The 18505-nt window shown below is 47.4% G+C and overlaps 1 protein-coding gene across 6 annotated transcripts in view; it reads left to right on the top strand.

The window, feature by feature from the left end:
* The window catches only part of CHCHD6 (coiled-coil-helix-coiled-coil-helix domain containing 6), a 118479-nt gene extending 100583 nt beyond the window's left edge, over window positions 1-17896 (top strand). For all 6 annotated transcript variants that reach the window (XM_075433043.1, XM_075433044.1, XM_075433042.1 and 3 more), the window contains one exon: window positions 17344-17896. In XM_075433043.1, coding sequence (XP_075289158.1) covers window positions 17344-17367 — 24 coding nt within the window. In that variant the 3' untranslated portion in view covers window positions 17368-17896. The remainder of the gene's footprint in view (window positions 1-17343) is intronic.
* The last annotated feature ends 609 nt before the right edge of the window (window positions 17897-18505 follow it).

Below are 18505 nucleotides of genomic sequence, written 5' to 3'. Positions count from 1 at the left end.
GTTTAGTGAGTGAACTTTATTGCAAAGGTTTCCTTTCCATGGTCCCTGATGATCTTAAGAACCAGACGGCAAGACCTTCACAGTGTTGCAGTGATATAAATACTAGTTCAACCCTTGTATTTAAAACTTTTGAAAGCAGAATTTGTAAAGAATGTTGTTCAGAAATGAAGGATCAGTCCTGTGTCCAAAGCCTGCTGCGCAGGGAGCCGTGCTGCCGTTGCTGTGGGTCGCTGGGATGCTTCAGAGCATGCGTGCCGTGCCGTGCCGTGCCGTGGCAGCGCAGGTCGGTCTCCTGGAGATGCTCGTTGCCTGATCGCCGGGCGGCGTGGAGAGGCGAGGTGCAGCAGCGGGGCGGGCTGGCTGTGCGGTGCGTGCGGGACTCTGCCGGCAGAGCTCGGGGACGCCTCTGTGCACCCTCCGACTGCGGCGTAGCTGTCCCTGTCGCCAGGGCCGGCTCTGCCCTTGCCGGGGTCGAGGCCATGCCCGGCACACCGGGTTCCCTGTCGGGGTAAACTCTAGAGCCTGCCACTGTACAAGCTGTAAGAATATGATGGACCTTATGGAAAAAAAAGTGTTGATTGTGTGGTTTGTAATGTTGTCATTCTGCTTATCATATGGCTAGGAGAAATATAGTAGCTTCTTGTGTTCAGAAGGTTTGTTCAGAAACTTGTAGCAAGTGGGAGGGAGGGACAACAAAGTCCATTCTGTTCCTCTAATTCAATCTGCCTATTTACGAGCCCACCCCATCGAGTATGTTGTCACTGTTCTTTGCAGCAACAGGAAGACTGAAGCTTTAAAAGACTTCTGAAGAATAAATACAAATCCACGTGAATAGCCTAAAGCAGCACAACTGACGTGGTTTCCACGGGTGCTGGCCGTGCTGCAGTCAGGGCAATTCTGTTGTGTTGGTCCAAATGCCCCTGCAGTTTTATAAGGACACGATAGTCTTGACTGCTGCCCGAAACTCTGGTGGGATGTTGCTGTCTGTTGTTAAATAGCTGTCTCATGCCTGTGTGAGAGAAGGGATTCCTGCATGCACGGCTCAAAGATAGGGTAAAGAATTGCAAGATTTATTACACGTTCTGAAATAATAATTCCAGATGAAATAAAACTGCGGAAAGAGATAAGGGTTTTGACATCTTGTTTGGAGATGGCAAAAGGCTTCTTTGGTGGCCTAGAGTTATTCAGGTGTTGCCATCCTTGATGCTTATTTTGCCAAGTGCACAGTGTAAATGCGGATGGACAATGCCTGGCTCTGGAGCTGTGTCAGTCATTCCCTAAATGCCTGATGGTACCTGAGGGACCAGCTCCTCAGCTGCCTTCTGCTTAAAAGCAAGGCTGCAGGATTTTTCTGAACCATTTGCTCTCTTTAATCGAGGGCTGTGAGCCATTGTGTGCGTAGTGACGCAGGATCCTTGTCGTGTAAGGCCCTTGATAAATATGTATTGTATTGTCAAGTATTTGTAGCTACTCTGCAGGTAGCGGTGGAGAAGCAAGCTGCATACAGCTGAGAGTTGTCGTGGCTCCGGGGTCAAGAAAAACAAGATGGCACAGGGGATTGTGGGAAGAGGGGCCAGGATAGCTGCCTTCAGCATCACCTGCTAATAAACCAGCTATTTATAGATCAGCTGAGGCTTTGTCAACTAGATCGTTAAATTAATATTTACATACTGGCTTCATTGTCTTTCGCTGAAAATCTCGTTTGCATTAGTCCTTGAACAGAATTGCGGCTTCCTCTGCTCCAAATACAAGAGTGTGTTTGATCAGAGTCTGGGGCTTGCGGTGTGTGTGTGAAACCATGTCTGACAGATTCTTGCCTTGCAAATCCTCTCCTCCCTGTAGCAGCGTTTTCCCATCTTTCTGTGCCTCTCATTTCTTGCAGGAAAGCTCACCTTTGTTCCCAAATGTCCGCGACTCATCGTGAGGCTGCTCTCGCTGGAGAGAGAGATGAGCAGCATTTCTGCATAGCAATTCCTAGTTAATCTCTGCCTCTCAGAGAGAGACTTCAATTGTTGATGGCTCATGGGTAATTTAATAACTAGCAGACAAATAGGAAGCGTAGATTGTAGTAACTTAGCCCAGATGCAAAATCCTCCATCCCTTTTTGCATCTGTTTGAATCATTTTTGTTACAAACGTTTGGTTTTTTATGTTTTAGCACCAGCGAAACAGCAGCGAGAAGAGTTGCTGCTCAGCGAAGCTGTGTTGATCACAGCAGGCTCCACACCTGGCTAAGCAGTTTCAATCCCCTGTGCGTGCGTGCGTGTGTCTGTGTGCCTTTCAAAAGGAAGGAGTAATCTGCTTGCTAGACGTGTGTGTCTCTTGTAGTCCTTGGACGACCTTGAACAGTCATTTAACTTGTGTTTATTTGTCCGTCTCTAGCTGGGCAGATATTACTTCTGTGGTTTGGAGTGTCGAGGTTGAACGGATGTCTCGGAAATGTCATGGATGAAGAGTGTTACTGAAACGTAAGGTATTCATACCGTCTCTTCAGACAGCTGATCGGAGTTCAGATTCACCTGCCTGTCTTGCTGTTTCTTGCTTCAAAGCCGTTTGGACACTTGGATTGTGCAGAAGTCGGAAGGCAGTAATAGCAGGGCTGCGATGCGGACAGGTGTCACAGCCTTCGCTCAGCTTCCACTTCTGAGCACTTGCGAGGCTGTTGATAAGGTCCTGTTATGCTGGTATTGTGCTATTCTTAATCTGCCTTTGGCCTGCAAAGGGCCTAACAGCATCTGTTTCTCTGACACCTCTGCAGGCTCTCTGGGCACCTCATTACTCTTTTCGGGAAGAGAACATTGCAATCCGGTTACTCTGTCCGCAGAGAGCGAGAGCTCATCTTCCCATGCCAGCCTGGTTACTGTAAAGTTAGAGCTCGGAGAGCAGGTTGCAGTTTATTTCTCCAGGTGCATGAGGCACATAACATCGCAATGATAATACAGTACATGCTGAAACCATTCACCCTTTATTTATTCTTTTTAAGATATCAAAGTCTCAGTTTCTTCTCCTTCAAGATATCTCTTCTCTTGGGGAGAGAGGGACAGGCCAGCTGTAGACACGGGTCTGGGAAACCTGGAAGTCAGTTCCTTGGTACTCCCAGTGCCGTGACTTGGCCTGTGCTCGTTTCACCACTGCCTCTTCCATTTTAACTTCAATTCTTGCTGAAGGCACCACCCGATTCTTACATTTTCAGATCTACCAGGTTTTTCTGCCTTCTGCTGATATTCGGGGGAGATGGGGATGTGGTTTTCTGCAAAATGTCAAGGTCTCTTCCTGGAGAGCTGACAGCATAGGTGTTTTATATGTACACGGGCTATCAGGATTAGACATTCTTACTCGGAAACATTGGCTGAGACAGACAGGCATTCCTCCTGCCACGGAGAGACAGGCAGGCACTCACTGTTGCCAAGCCTTGAAGTATTTGGCATGTTTTCTGTTGCCCTAGTTTTGTGGAGTTGTTCCTGAAGTTTTGCAAGTACATGAGAATCTTCGCTCTGTGTTTTTATTAAAAAAAAATAAAAAGGAAGGAATAGATAAAATAGAATAGTCTGGCCCTCCTGCCTAGACAGCAGTGGTATGAGAATGTGACTCAGGTGGCAAGGCACCAGAACCAGAAGGCAAATGAAATAACAGCAGTGCATTTCTAAACATTTTTGCAAGTGAACCCTGTGGTTTTTGGGGAGTTTCTGACTCCTCTCTTGGATTTTGAATGTGGGAAGAATGTGCAGCACGGCGTGTTTTCTTGAGTGAGGGAATATTTGCAGCTCTGTAAGAGTTCACACATCTGCAGTGTCCCCTGCAAGCAATAATGAACCGACCAAAACAATCAGTCTCCCCAAATTAGAAGAGCTCTGCATTTTTCAAATCTCATTTGCATTCTAATTTGTGCTCTTTTGGTTGTTCCGCTTTTCAAGTCTGCCTTGCAAACGTGAGGATCTCAAGCTCTTTAGTTTTAAGCGGAAGCCAAGATTTCATGTAAGAACATGATTCGAGGAGGTGGAGCTTTGACATTTTCATAGTTACGTCATAAATCCTCAGGCTCCTGTATGAGCCGGCATCACTGTTTATGCAGAGATGAACATAATTATTCACGGACGGGTTCTGTTCAGCTTCGGACCCCCTAGTAGATCTATGGAGATGACTGACTGGCTCTGTTGGCCCATATCTGTGTCCTTCCAAAGGCTCGCAGGGACACGCTGGGCTTGCGGGCAGCTGCCCACACGCTTTCACGTCGGTTCTATAGGCAGCCGCGGAGGCACGTGCTCCTGAAACCACCGCTGAATTCGTAGGCACACTCTCGCACCTCTGCGTTGCCTGAGCGGAGGGACACACGCAGTCAGACTCCCACAACAGAAAGGTTTCCAATAAAGCTGAAACAGAGGTATTGTTTGTCCAACTGCTGGCAAATGCACAGAGCCATTGTGTGGGTCCTGAAAGCCTTGGCGCTTTATTCTCTGCAGACTGAATGGCAGCCGCGGGTAATAATAACACAAGATTAAAAAAGCCAACATTATAGGGGCATTTACAACCCGCTGAGAGAGTGAAATCTCAGCAAGGCTGAGCTGTGTCTCTAGTGATCCTACGTTTGTACTGCTTGATAAGGAAATGATGGGCAGCTCTGGAGAAATGGCCACCACAGAGCACATGAAAGGGGAGCGGGTTGTCTGTTCGAACGCTGCAGTAAGTAAGAGTGGGACAAATGCAAAAGCTCCCTGCAAATCAAGGGACCGGCCTGTCCCCCCAGTGCTGGGAGGGCAAGGGGCTGTGGATGTGTGCTCGCACGCCTGCGTTTCCTTCCCAGCCTGCTGAAAAGCTGAGGCTGGCTGGCAGCAGCAGGGCTGGGCTCGGTCTGTGTAACTCAGAGCGTCGTGCTTGGAGGCATTTGGTCGGCGGCGTCCAGGGGTGGTACTTTGGTAACTGTCAGTAGATCCACACAGGACCGTTCATGTGTGAGAATGTAGCTGTGGACCGATCGTGGGTAAGAGATGCTAGGGTTATCCTTCCGCCTGCAGGAGCAGCCAGTCTCTGGGAACGTAAATTTTGGGAGACAATAAATACTGAACTTTCGGAATGCATGTCTGAGTTTGAAGTCACAGTAATGCAACTACCTTACACAGCTTAAGCTCAACTGACTGATACCATCTTACATGTGTAATTTCATTATTTTCAAAACAAACAAAAACCCTACCTTGCATGTGAAGGGGGAAAAAAAAGATTTTTTTTTTTAAGGGACAGTTTCATATCTTGAAAGTCAAGTCTTTAATTCAGTGCTGGTTCTAACAGTTCTTCAACACAAATGTCTTACAAAGCTCTTTGTGTACATATAACTATCTAAACAGCTTTAAAAGGCCCAGCTTTCCTCTGCACACACATAGAAGTTGTATTCGGTAAGCCAGAGGCAGAGTACCAGCCCATAGAAGCATCCTTTCAGGATATGCCCAGGCTGCAGAACAGTGGTGACATGTCAAAGCCAGCCCCCAGCCTTGCTAGCTTGGGTATTACCAGCAGGCTAACCCTGGCAGTGCTGAGCCCCTGCAATACGCACCTGCCTGTTCAAGCAGGTTTTGCAGCTCTGCTACTCAGCAGTTTTCTGGGGCAGCGTCTTGCAGCTGTGACCTTGGTCTTTGGTATTAAGGATGCAATGAGTGAAATGGTGGGAGGCATTTTAAAGTAATAAAACATGTTTTAATAAGAATGTATACTTACCTTTCTAGGGCAGGTGTGGTTAATGACTGCACTTTCCCTTTCTCAAAACATTCTTATCCATTCGAGTTTCTCGCTTTGCTTCTGCCAGGCAGCGTGGCATGGAAATTGCCTGGCCCTGGTGCTGTTTTGTGTGTGGGACATTATGGGGATTCAGAAATCCAGGCAACTTCACAAGATTCATTTGTTTGGATTAATGAATCTGTCCCTGCCTCCGTTTCCCCAAGAGTAATGTGAAGTTACTTACGTCACAGGGATTTATGAGCTTCTTTCTATATTGGCCATTTTGCAGGAAGTGAAATTCAGCTCAGAGGGCTCTGCAGAAGGACGAAGTCTTTGAGTTCATTCTGTTCTAATCCTGGTTACAGAAAATTGGCAAGTTCCTGCTTAAAGTCTCTTTAAACGCAATATATAAATACCCTTTGACTGCCTTTTTTTGTCCTTTCTCTCTCCCCTTTTCTCTCCCTCTTCCTTTATGTGCTTTGTTTTTCTTTTAAATGTTACCTGTCTTAAACGGCAAACTGTTCAGGTTGGACCTCAGAGCTCCTCTGCACTGGCACAGACCTGTGGAAGAAGGCTGTGGGCTTGCTTTGTTTCCACAGGTTGCAAGTGTGAAGTGAAGCATACATTAGTGGTAAAGTCTTTGTGGGAAGAGAGTGGAACAAGGTGTTGAGTGACACTAGAAAAGAATGGTCTGGAAGGGGGGAAGAGAGGATGTAGCTAAAACCAGATATGATGCTTGCTTTTTGCCAGAACCTTCCGAGTCGACAGATCCCTCATCTCTGTTTCCTCCTCCCTTTTCTCTCTCCCCCTCTGGGACTACTGTTTTGGGATGAGTTGGTTCCAAATAGACAATAGTTTTCTAGCAGATGAACGAACACCTCAGCAGCTGCACTGGTATCTATCATGAACAGACATGCTGCATAGTGAGGGAAATTACAAGATGGGACCAGCATCATTTGTCATATTTAAAAAAAAGAAAGCTCCCCCTCCATTTGAGCAGCGTCCACAAGACAAGTGAACAGCACACTTATAAACTGTCATTTTCTTTTCCAGAGTCTTAATACGTTTTCAAATGCTCCCGTTAAACATTCCACCTTTAGGTCCTCTTTGTAAAGGGTGTGTTTTGGACAGATGGACGCAGGTCTCTGTCCTGACACAGATGCAGGACTGTAATAAATTTGTGGTGGAGAAGATGGGAGGTAATTATTTAGGAGGCTTCTGTGGCTTATTCCAGCATCTGGTATTCTACCAGGGTGCCCTCTGAAGGGGCAAAAGGACAGGAAGGAGCTAGAGAAATGCTGAGCTTGTTTTTCATTTGGCAAAGGTTTTTAATCTTGAAAGAAGGATTTGAAATTTACGCAGGAGGAGACATTGAGAAATAAAGATGCATCTCCCAGTGTTCACCATTCTCCCTTTGTTTGTTCAGATCCGTGTTTCAGGTTGTAGGGCATCTTATCTGCTCTTCTCTTAATTGCATTGCTTATGCTGGGCGCCGGTGGGCAGTTGCTCAGAACAAATCCGTCTTGCTGAAGTACCGACTACGATGGCTTCTGTGTTCAGGGCTGAGCATGCAGCTTCACGCAGGTTGCTGCCTGGGTGTGCCTGTGGTTGGGCATCCACATGTAATCGCATAACTGAGCATCTCCGTGGCCTCCCGATCCATCCACAGCCTCTCCGTTCCAGTCTGTGTGTTGTGCCCGGCAGGAACGCCCAGCGCTCTCCTTCCCGGACTTCGGATTCCATACCCAGTGCTCATGAAGCAGTCATGAGCAGTCATGAGTCCTCGCTCCTCGACTCCTTGATGGTGTGAAAGAGGAGTATCAGAGTGAAATGTTTAGGGTTTCTTGGGTGACTTCTGACACCTCTATCTAAGAGGTGTGGTTGAGTCATTTTGACTGTCTCAGTTCATGTCCCTGGCATTTCAAAACGCCGGTGATTTCTCTGTCTTGTTGCCTTAACTAGGGAGAGGATTGTCTAACTGGGGCTTGGTGCGGGCCAACCAGCCAGGCTGCTCTTCCGTGTGATCTAATCAGATCTTGCAGCTCCTGGGACCAGATATTTCAAGATACTTAAAGATTGGCAAGAGTTAGACATGTAGTTAATTCTTTAACATCTGATACTCAAATACCGTAAACGCTCAGTCAGCAATACGCTTCTGGTGCAGAAGAGTTGCAGTGCTGAGTCAAAGGGACTGAGTCTGCTCAAAGATATTTCAATTTCTCGTTTTGTACTTGGGCAGTGGAGATAGTCTCCCAATGCATTTTTTTTTTTTTTTTTAACTTACCTTTAGGCTTTTTACTGTGACCCTAGTCTTTGGGAGATGTTTCTCAAAAACAAGCAGAAGTTCTATCTCATATCTATCTGCACACAGACTTGAGAATTCCTGGCCCTCTCTTGGCTCTATCATTGCTGATTTTTGCCTCTTCTGCCAGAAGAAAAGGAGAGCAACATCTACACTCATACGGGTGAGATGAATACGGCTATCACAGAAATAAAATTACTGGCTGCCGAATAGCAACAGCTTAATGAAAATGTGAACTGTTAAACAAATAAAGCCAGTAAAGTTCATAATACTTCTGTGTGGTATTTCACTGTAGCATTGAGCAGAAATAGAATTAAGCATAGAAAAAGGATATCTAGAGAAGTCTCTGTCTGCCTCTGTGCTTGGTATATGAAGCTGGATTAGGTAGGAGTGAGCCATACCTTAAATGTGGACATGCTACCCCGACCTGGAGATGAAATCTCTTTATCCAGTGCTGGAGCCTGCTAAAGCAAGGCAGAAAGGGACAAGATAAAGCACTAGATTTCATCTGAAGCCCAAATGCAAATTGTACGGAGGGATGGTTCCCTTGAGAACCGTATGGTTTTTTGCATTTCTTTAGTATCTTCTGCTAAATAATTATGAATAATTATCATACCTCTGTGTGGCTGGTAAGTAGCGTTACTTTTATGTACCAAAGGGAAGCAGAGATGGGGATTTATCCACATGGAGCTGCTGGGCAACGCTGGGAGGGGTCCAACACAGAGCCTGGGACTCGGGCTCGTGCCCACCGGGCAGTGCTTCCCCTCCTGCACGCACGGGAGGGCTGTGGGGTTTAGTCACACGCACCGGGGGCAGGTGAAGTCCCTGGGATGAGAACTGACCAACCGCTGTTGAGGCCCCATCTCCAACGTGCAGTGCCGTAGCTGAGCGGTTGTGAAGTGTTTTCAGCAGCTCTTTGCGCTCTGCCCAAGGACTGGTCTTTCCTGTGCTTCCATCTTCATGAAAATTCCCAGAGTTAAAGACATGCTCGTTAGGGCTAGTGCAGGTTAGTAATCTGTTCCAGAATGAGATCCGGAAATGCAAAATGCAGTATATAAAGTTGGGGTCAGCTTGTGAAGAAGCCCTGCGGCCAAGGTGCTGCTGTAGCTACCTCCAAACAAAAGGACATCGTCTCTCCCTGGCTTCTCCCATCACCTGTGTTTGGCTGGGAACAATCCAAATTAAGGGATGGGATGGGGTGATCCCTGGGAGTTCAGGGGACAACTGGGGTTGCTCTTTCTGTCTCTTTTCCTCCACCCCTACCCTGATGGCATTTCTTCACAAGAAATCACGTCTCAGTAGGCTTGGTCTTAGACTTAGGCGGAGTCACCAGTGCACTGAAGGGGTGTTGTGTCTGGGTCATGTGAAGCTTTAATGCACTGTGGAATTAGAAACGTTGTAGGAGTTTATATTCTAAGTATCTTTATTCTTCTGGGTGACCTTGTGATATTTTCTTGCACCAGATCTGTATCTTGCTGTCCTGCTGCCTTTATCTAATTTGTTTTCTTATGTGTGTTACTGACATCCAGTGAAGTGTAATTTGTTTGAGAAGTGGCACTTATAACAAGGATCCTGCTAATAATCCCTGCATTGAATCCCCATATACGTGATGTTCCAGGAATAATTAAAGTCACAAACTTCAATCTTGAGGGATGCACAGGGGAAACCTGTCCTGAAATGAGGCTTGGCATAGCGGACTTTTCTACTTTCAGTGCTTTTTAATAGTAGGATTTGCTATTTTTCTTCCAGGACTGAAGTAGATATAAGTGGAAGTCTGACATCCTGAATTTACACATCCTAACAACAGCATTCATCAGTCAGTATTCTTACTGTATCCTTTCTCTACCCCTTCTCTCTATTAATTTTCCTCAGTAGTCTGCAGGGATCATTTGCCAGCCTGATTCAAATTCCTGCACTTTCCTGGCATCCTGTTTTATAACATCTTGCATCATGTACTTTCCATTTCTGTAATCCATTTAATCCGAAATACTGGAATGGCTTTGCAGGTATTTATTGCATTTCTTTCTTCCTTGTGTTAGGAGGTAACAGGTTATTTATACAACTTAATCCAAAGTCTTTTGGCTTCTGGGATTATTTTTTCTCTTTATTTTCCCACTGATTATCCTGGGGGCTGGTAGCAAGAGCCAGGAGTGAGAGTATGGAGAAGTTGCCTTCATTTGTGTATGCTGTTTCATTACGTGGTGCTCAGAGCACAGCTTGGCAGTTTAGCAGTTAAACCTCTGCAGCCGACGTCCCCCAGCAATAACACTACTGTTGCCTGTCCTTAGTTTTTGGAAGCGTTGAGTTTAGGGTTTGAAATAATGAAATGCTGTTGCATCAGTAAGTGGTTTTCCATTCCTTTTGGCTCTGGAAACGGATATTCACAGTTGGGTGAAGTTCATTTTAATCCTCACAAAACCAGAGCTGGATTTGTACAAGTTGTCGTTGTTCTGCTTTAGAAACACGCTGTGCCTTCTGGATCCCTTTATCCTTCCCGGAGGCTAATCCAGGGGCTTGCGAAATGCTCGGGGTGGCTCCAGTTGTGGGGTGGAGGGGCATCCCGCGTTATCTCCTTTTCTTCCTGCATTGCCTTCTCTGGCTTGTTCCAGAAAGGCCCGGGAGTGTTTGTAGCGTATACTTTCTGATGTGTATAGATAGTGGGATGTAATTATCTTCCCCTGAGGTAGAGTCATTATGCTGGCTGTAAAGAGAGAGGGTCACAGTCCTAATGGGAAATGATTTTAAAGCTATCTTGACCATGTCTAGTGGAGCCATTTCAAAGCACTTAAAACTCAGCCAGTCCTTCACGGCACTTCTGATATGTCCACTTTATGCGGTGAGAGGCAATGGGACTAACGCTTGTCGAGGGATAAAGGAAATCTGTGATAAACTGCAGCACTGGCTTTGGGCAAGCGTTTGTGTGCTGCCTCGGGGGAAAGGTGCCAACAGTGCCCAGTCTTGGTTATTATTGTTCTTGGTGCTGATTTGGAAGAACGCGAGACCCTTGCAGAAGTAATAAGCCAGTAATCATGAAATCTGCCACCTTGGGCTTCCTGTGCTGCAAAAGCTGCCCCTCAGCCCTTGGGCTTGATTCCTGCAGAGGCGAGAGGATTGCTCCCATTTCCCAAGCAGGTGGCTGGGCAGACAGTGACACGGACCCAGATCAGAGCCAAATCGCTGGCGGATGCGCTGGTGGTTTAACTGGGAAGTTCAGGCTTCAAACGTGCATGGACTTAGAAGGCAAATTGGGTCAGAAGTTGTTTAATAGCAAATACCGCTTTGTGTTGCAAGATGTTAGGGGAAGACAGACTTCAGCATCCTTTGGCGTGCGGTGGAGTTGTGGTCAGCAGCAAGGTGAGGAGAATGGCTTTGGCAGAGCTGGTGGAAGGCAGCAGTTAGCAGTTGTAGGTCGTATTGAGGGGCACTGGCAGGTCTGTTGGGACCAGCCCGGGACTAAAGAGCAGACACCGCTTCACATAAGCAATTTCCTGTTTTTCAGTCCTTGACAGAAGCAGAACAGGCAGGGCTGTGCAGGTTAGCAAAGCTCTAGGCTAGTACCCAGGAGAGCAAGAATAACTAGTAGTGAAATGCTCCATGTCTGATTTTCATCCTTTGAGCTCCTCTGTAATGTTTTTGAAAAATAAAAATTGTTTGAATAATGGAACAGGCCCAATGAAATTGTGCAGTGATGCAGAAGGGGTGAGGAAGGGTTATTTCCTTTCTTTCCATTACTTTTCTCCTCCCGCCTCGCCTCCCAAACGTGGGTGGAATCTGCATGTCAGGCACTAGCAACATCAGCCTGGCCTGGTGGCTTTTCTTAATGGTGAGAACGAGATTAAATGCAATTAACATTGATTGAACAAAAACCACCCTCAGTTTGTATGCCGGTTAATTAACAGCCATCCTTTCAGCAGTGGCCCTTTGTAGAGCGGTGTTTGTTCTTCCCGGCCCCGGTATATTCTAGCACATGTCCAAAATCAAAAGCACTGAGCGTGTTCCCTACCGCGCTGTCTGGGGTTACCAGCTCAGCGGGGAGATGTAGCTCCCCAGCCGGGGTGATTTTTTGTGCAGTCTCGTAACTGCAGAGCTGCTCAGTCAGTGGCAAAACATTTCCTGTTAAGCAAGGCTAATGATGGGAGCTCTCTGCGAGTTAGAACGATGATCAGAACAATTGTCTGGAGGAAATCAATGTTATAATGCATGAACAAACAGGTGAGTCTCAGAACAGCTAGAGATCAGTTGTGCTAGTAAATAACTTCGTATTTGGGTGATGCAGAGCAATGGGAGGCGTCAAGGCAGAGCAAAGCAAACAGTGTGTCGGCTCGTGAGTGAATGGAAGGGGGGGGAGGAAGCCAGAAAAACTGTTTCTGTTCCTTGCACTCTGTTGGTGGGATACATAGACCAGGGGACTTCCACGTGAAAGCACTTTCTGGGGTGTTCTGACAATGCATCTGGTGAGTCTTTTGAAAGACGTCCTTTCTGCTGTCAAGCCAACTTTGAAGACGCCATCTGGGGAAGTAGCCAAGAAGTCATTGGGTGAACTTCTCTGCTTTGCAAAGCTATTAACACCAGTACAGAGAAGGGGGAAAACAAAACTCTCTTCATAGCTTTTTGAATTAATGTTGTTTTTTGCTGCCAGGCATACTCCTGCCCCTTCTTATTCCAAACCCAAGGACAGCAACTGTTGGACTCCTGAAGGATGAGAGAGACAGAGAGGCTTTTCTGTGCAATAACTATATGGCACAGAAGTGCTGTGATCCATTAGTCAGCACAGCTGCTCCACAAAATAGCCAATACCCTGAATGTAACAGAACAAATTGCACATAACCAAAAAATACCTACAGCATATATCAAACCAAAGTGACTCAAATGTCCCTTGCAGTGCTTTGGGGTGCTAATAGCCCCGCAACAAATGCTTTATCCAGTGGAAAGGCCTTGAACACCCATCTTGGGACAGGTCAGGATTTTTGTATTTTGTTAGTGCCCCTTTCCAGACTAAACTGAGATGAAAAAGTTGTGCGGTCACATTACTGAAGTCTGCTGTGTGCCAACAGGTATTTTGGTTTTGAGAGAGCTGCCTGCACGCGGCGGGGAACTAGGAACTATGGAGATTAATTTCTACTTTGTCACTGACACTCCAAATGCACCGAGTCATTTATCATGGGGATCTGCTTTCTGATTTCTTCATAGCTACGTAGTGCCCATATGTGCGAGTGCTGAGGTGCGACTGCTTGAAGGAATATTAGAACAAAGGTAAGGCACTCGCTGGAGGAAACTTGCAGAGTTTACCCTGTGAGACTGCAGGCTGGTTAAATAAATATGTCTGAGCACAGCTGAGGCTTGGCAAACAGCATCTCTGGCAAACACCGAGGGAAGAAGTTCTTCAGGGTCTGGGCTTTCAAGGAGGGGGATTCCTCCACTGGCTGGGAGCCTCTGGCGAGGCTGCGAGCCGGGGCGCAGAGCTAGCCAGGGACTGCGGGAGGTGGGGGGAAGCTGCGGGCTCACTGGGCAGCCCCGAGCTCCTGCTCCGGCGTGCAGACTGACAAGGAACAGGGGGAAGACAAGAGAGTGGCGCGTTAGAAAATCTCGCTGAGACTTGCTTGCGCTGATGCTGGTACCAAGGCATCAGCTCTCTGGTACGGGACAAGGACCGTGTTGGGCGTTGACTGGACTCCTTCTCAGCAGGGGTGAGATGTGTGCAGCAGATCCAGCTGCAGAACTCGACCCTTTCTCCTCACTCAGCTAGAACCAGAGCTGGAAGGCTGCTGGCTTCCCCACAGCTGCTGCAAAGTGGCGGGCTGTGTCGGCTGAGCAGCCAGCCAGTTTTGACCGCTGTTAGTTCCCGAGCAGGGTCTCATGGTGGTGGAAGAGCATGGGTTAGTGGCTCAGGGTCCTGCTTGCCAGGAGAGGCGTGGAGGAGAGCACTGCGTGCTGTCCAGCGGATTTGCTGTTGGGACTGAACAGATTGCCATTCCTGTTTGTGCTGCAGCCACAGCTGTGAGGAATTGCTTTTGCATGGACCGCTTTGTGTGGACGCAGCGTTCATATGTAGAGGCGCTGGGCTGGAGCTCATCGAGACTGGAACCTGGTGTTTACCTGGCGTTGCATTGGCTGTGGCTTTAAATATCATCTACCCTCCCTGTGCAAGAAGGGCAGTGTCCCTTCTCATTCGCGTGAGCGTGTGGTGCGCGCCAAGGCTGCTTGTTTCCTCTGTTGTTGTTCTGCTAAGACTGTGGCAGACACCAGCTAATGCCAACTGTGGGGCAGTTGTTTGTGGTGAGGCTCCAAACTTCTTCAGGCTGAGCCTCAACTCGATTAGTTGGGAGTATCCTGTCGTGTGGGAACAGCTGGTGGCTGCAAGCTGCCTGGACTTGCTGCGCGTGCAGCTTGTCTGGTGAATGGTAAGGGTGTGTATGAGAGGTAAGGCTGCTCCTTCCCTTGCCTGGCTGCTTATCCTCAAGGTAAGTGTTATAGCAACCTGGTAGCATCTTGCAGGGAGGATTCCAGGTTGGAAGGAAATGAGGGAGGGCCAGATCTGTATTGGCGTGATTGCAATGTTGGGGGGAATTAAAATGCTGGTGTAAATGGTTAGCTTAGCAAGGCTGGATTTAGTCTTAGAGATATGGTGTCCTTCCGTGCTTACACAGCATGTGAGGCAGGAAATGAATGCAACTGTGCTTTTAAGGAGTTAGCCACAGGTTTATAAACGGGTGGCCTAGGAACGATTAAGACAAGGATACGCGTATTCTAACAAGCATAGACTTGTATCATGGGCTGACAGACCATGAGGCCTACAGAGCTTCCGCCGTTCAGTGGCTGTGTGACACTCTGCAGTAGCTGGCAGAGGAGACCTCTGGCCACCAGCACTGTTAGCCGTCAGGCGTGCCTGCACCGCGTGCAGAAGATCCGACGGAGCACGGGTTCACAGCCAGCCAGAGACCGTACTCTGCTGTCACTTCCTTTGTGAAATGAACCTGAGCAATATTAGCGGCTTCAGGATAGTGGTGGTCTACACTGGCATGGCAAAGGCTGCCAGATCTTGGTTAGCATCTGAGCAGGCAAGTCTGAAACAGCTGGGAACATCATCCCTCTGTGCGGGCGGTTGTGTACTGGGAGTGCTTCAGTTCCCCAGAAGTGCCAACCCTGTAACCGTCATGAGCACTCCACGCCCCTGATGAGGGAGGGGATATTAACGAGTTGCTCCATCCAGCACGGGCTGGTCTTAGAGGTAATTGTAACGGGGCACTACTGGGAGCAGGGTGGGCTGATTGACAGTGTCGCTGCCTGCATCCTTTCTCTGCAGAAGCTTCCCTTGGTGCCAAGTGCGCAGCAGGCAGCTGGTGGCTGGCCTGCCCGGCGGCCTGTTGGCTTTGGGCACAGTGCTCGCTCTGCAGAAGGTTTGGGGAAAGTTTAGTCATCCAGATTGAGATAGAACCTGATGTTTTTGCACAAGGAATGTTTATGAGCCTCCAGCTCCATGCGTCCATGGGATGTGGGTAGGTTAGGCTGGAAAGAAGTGATTGAGGTTAAGTGCTGGCTGTTTGCGTTTTCCCAAGAAACAAGTGAAAATGTGTAGTTATGATTCTGAACGTGAAATTGTGTAACTATGATATTCTTTAAAATTGCTTAAAAGAAAAGGTTTTACTGTCATCCATAAGGGTTAACCACAGAGTGGCCACATTAGTGGCTTTTTCACAAAATGTAGCATTCCTCGACACTTCACTGAAGTGTTACAGTGTGAATACAGCAAATTACTTTATTGCAAAATTGATTGCGAGTTGTTGCTGCTTCACTTATTACAATTTGTGTGAGTGCTATTGGAGTTTTTAAAATGTATTGCTCTGTGCAAAACTTTTAAGTCACTAATGATGAGAAAAATTACGTGGGAAATTAGACTCAGTCGAGTAATATTGATGGTTAGTTTGTCAGATTTCTGGATAAGCTTTGTCTAAATAATTTGGCAAACAATTTTCTCTTTCTTCTTGAGTCCTTTGAAGCTTTTCCAGTTCATTGTTGTTAGAGATAGGGCTGTCTTTGGAGGAGCATGGCCAGTGTAGACTGAATGTGCTGGCCTTGTGGGTGTTAGGCAGCGAATATCAATTGCTATGCAGGAGTAGCCTAAATGACATCCTCACCTTCTAACAGATATTGCCAAGTGTCGTTATTCTGCGATGTTCTCCTTTCTGACTTGCATTCAAGGAAGCACAGCTTCTCTCCTAAGAAAGGCTAGTGTCTGGAGAGTAGAACCGAGCTCAAATCCAGCCCTGGTAAAACTATTCAGTTGTTGTTCTGTAGTTGGCTTTAGCAGGCTCCTCTAAACATGGCTGAGTACTGTGTACTCTGCAAAATGGAACTGCAGCTATCCAGAGCACGAGAAGGACGCAGCGTGTTGATGGGATCGCCCTACACGAGTCTGCTGTTCACGTAGCTACGCCAGCAGTCTGTTGGTACAAAGATGCCATTGCTGATGCAGGAGAGCTGATTGCCTAGGTTTTGAGGTAGGGTCCAGCGTCGATACCTCAGATCCCCGGAGGGAGAGGTGTTACAGCTGGTGCCAGGTGCGTTCTCATCCACTGTGGGTGACATTGTTGGTTTGATTTCTTTGACTTTATAGGATTGATAAGATAAAAATAGGAAGAGACCATAGCTGGCTCTGCACTCTACATCCTAAAAAGGCCGAAAGCCTCCTGTTTTTTCTGCCACTCAAAAGTCCCCAGCTCATACCTGCAGGATCTGAGGATGTAGCATTTGGAAAACAGGAGGTTGCTGCGGGGATAAAGCAGGCACAATTTTGCTTTGAATTTTAGGAGGAGAGTTTGGGTCTTAATAGGAGAAAGGCTGTCAAACATGTCCGGAGTTAGGGCAGCCTCTGAGTCCCTCTCTTTCTTCCTCTCCCCTCTCTAGTGCTCACTCTTGATGCTGTTCCAGGATGAGTGGGTGGTGTATGCATGTTTGATGGCAGCTAATCGAAGTGCTCCTGTGTCCTGCTGGGACTTAGCATGGAGCTACACCTACTCCTGCCACCCAGCCACTCTGAGGCTTACCTGAGACCATGGCCTTTCTCTCCTGCCATCGGGTTTACAAACCCTAATCATTTGCAACTGACCGTATATTCTTGTTCACAGAATCAGTCTCACCTTTGACATCAGGACTTGCTGTCTTGCTTCTACCGTCCTCAGTCCTCTGGAGTGTCTTGTATTTTTACAGCAGGTGAAACCTGGTGACTTTTCTGTGGGATTTTCACTCTGCCAACATTACTCCTTCATTTCTGAAGGAAACAGTTGAGAGCTGCACAACTAACTTGCTGCCTTTTCCTTTGTCTCCTTTTTCCTCCAGGAGCTGTTAGTTAATTCTGCATAAACATCAGGCGCCAAAGAGCAGAGGACAGGGACCACAGATGCCCTTGGAATCCCCAGCATCCTTCTGGACAGACACTGACCAAATCCGGTGCCTTCTGCCCTTCGCGGTCCAACACGACGACATGATTCCTCTCCTAATTGTCTGCATGTATCAGTCTCAGTGGATGTTTCTGGAGCTGGGAGGAGGGTCCCGGGAGAGGGGGACGCTATCATTTCCTTTTTTTACTGTATTACAGTGTAAAGAATCATATTGACCCCGAGTGCTTCCAGCACAGCTTGTAGCTTGGAGGCTTGCCCAACACAAGCCTTCTTCACCCTGCACTAGCTTTGGTTTCACCAACCATATTTGCATTTCAAGAGCTGTTCTCTTCGTCCCTTTGCTCTGGAGAAAGGGGTCTGAGGTACCTGGAAGTAACCCTGACTAGCTTGTTAGGATTAACTGTTCCTGACGTGCTCCCATCGGTTACACCAGCAGGCGTGTTTCTTCCCTTCCAAGGATCCCTTCTAAACAATAAAGTGTTTAATGGTCACTGTGTGCTGTGAGATACTTTCAGTCCCACAAGTTTGTAAATTGCTGTTTTCTGCCTCCTACCCATGCCAACAAAAACTCCCAACAAGTATGGTGAGTAGAAAGATTTCAAGTCACAGTTTATAAATCACAAAACTTGTTCATTTTGGTCCCGGGCTGAATGACTTTGGCTTATTTGAAAGCACTTGGAAGAGTGCAGAGCCCTGGCTGAAAGGAACTGGTATTGGTGAATCACACTGAAAAAACCTTTGCCTGTTGAATGCAGAGCCCAAGTTATCTTTCTCTGCACCAGCTCTTCTGTGCAGTTCCTGCTCTGTCTGCCGTAAGCCAGCACCCCTTTCAGCCTTGTGCTCTGTTTTGAGCCCTTTCCTTGCCGAGCTGAGGGACGGTGAGAGCTGTGTGCCTCTGCCATTTCATCCTTGTTGAGGCAGGTGCCTCAGATTTGTGAAGGACCTGTCAGCAAACCGGGGGAGCAGGTCGAGCTTGGTAACTTGACTCCCCTTCTCTGGCTAAAGCTTCTCTGGCAGCGTTCACTGCTTGTGTCTTCTCTGACTGTATCTGACAGTTTCTGAAGAATGTGAACATGAATTTTTGGAGGTCATGTCAGAGC

This window comes from Opisthocomus hoazin, chromosome 11 (genome assembly GCF_030867145.1).
Source record: "Opisthocomus hoazin isolate bOpiHoa1 chromosome 11, bOpiHoa1.hap1, whole genome shotgun sequence".
NCBI classification, from domain to species: Eukaryota; Metazoa; Chordata; class Aves; order Opisthocomiformes; family Opisthocomidae; genus Opisthocomus; species Opisthocomus hoazin.
The sequence above is the reverse complement of the archived record's forward strand: the minus strand, read 5'-3'. Positions and strand labels throughout refer to the sequence as shown.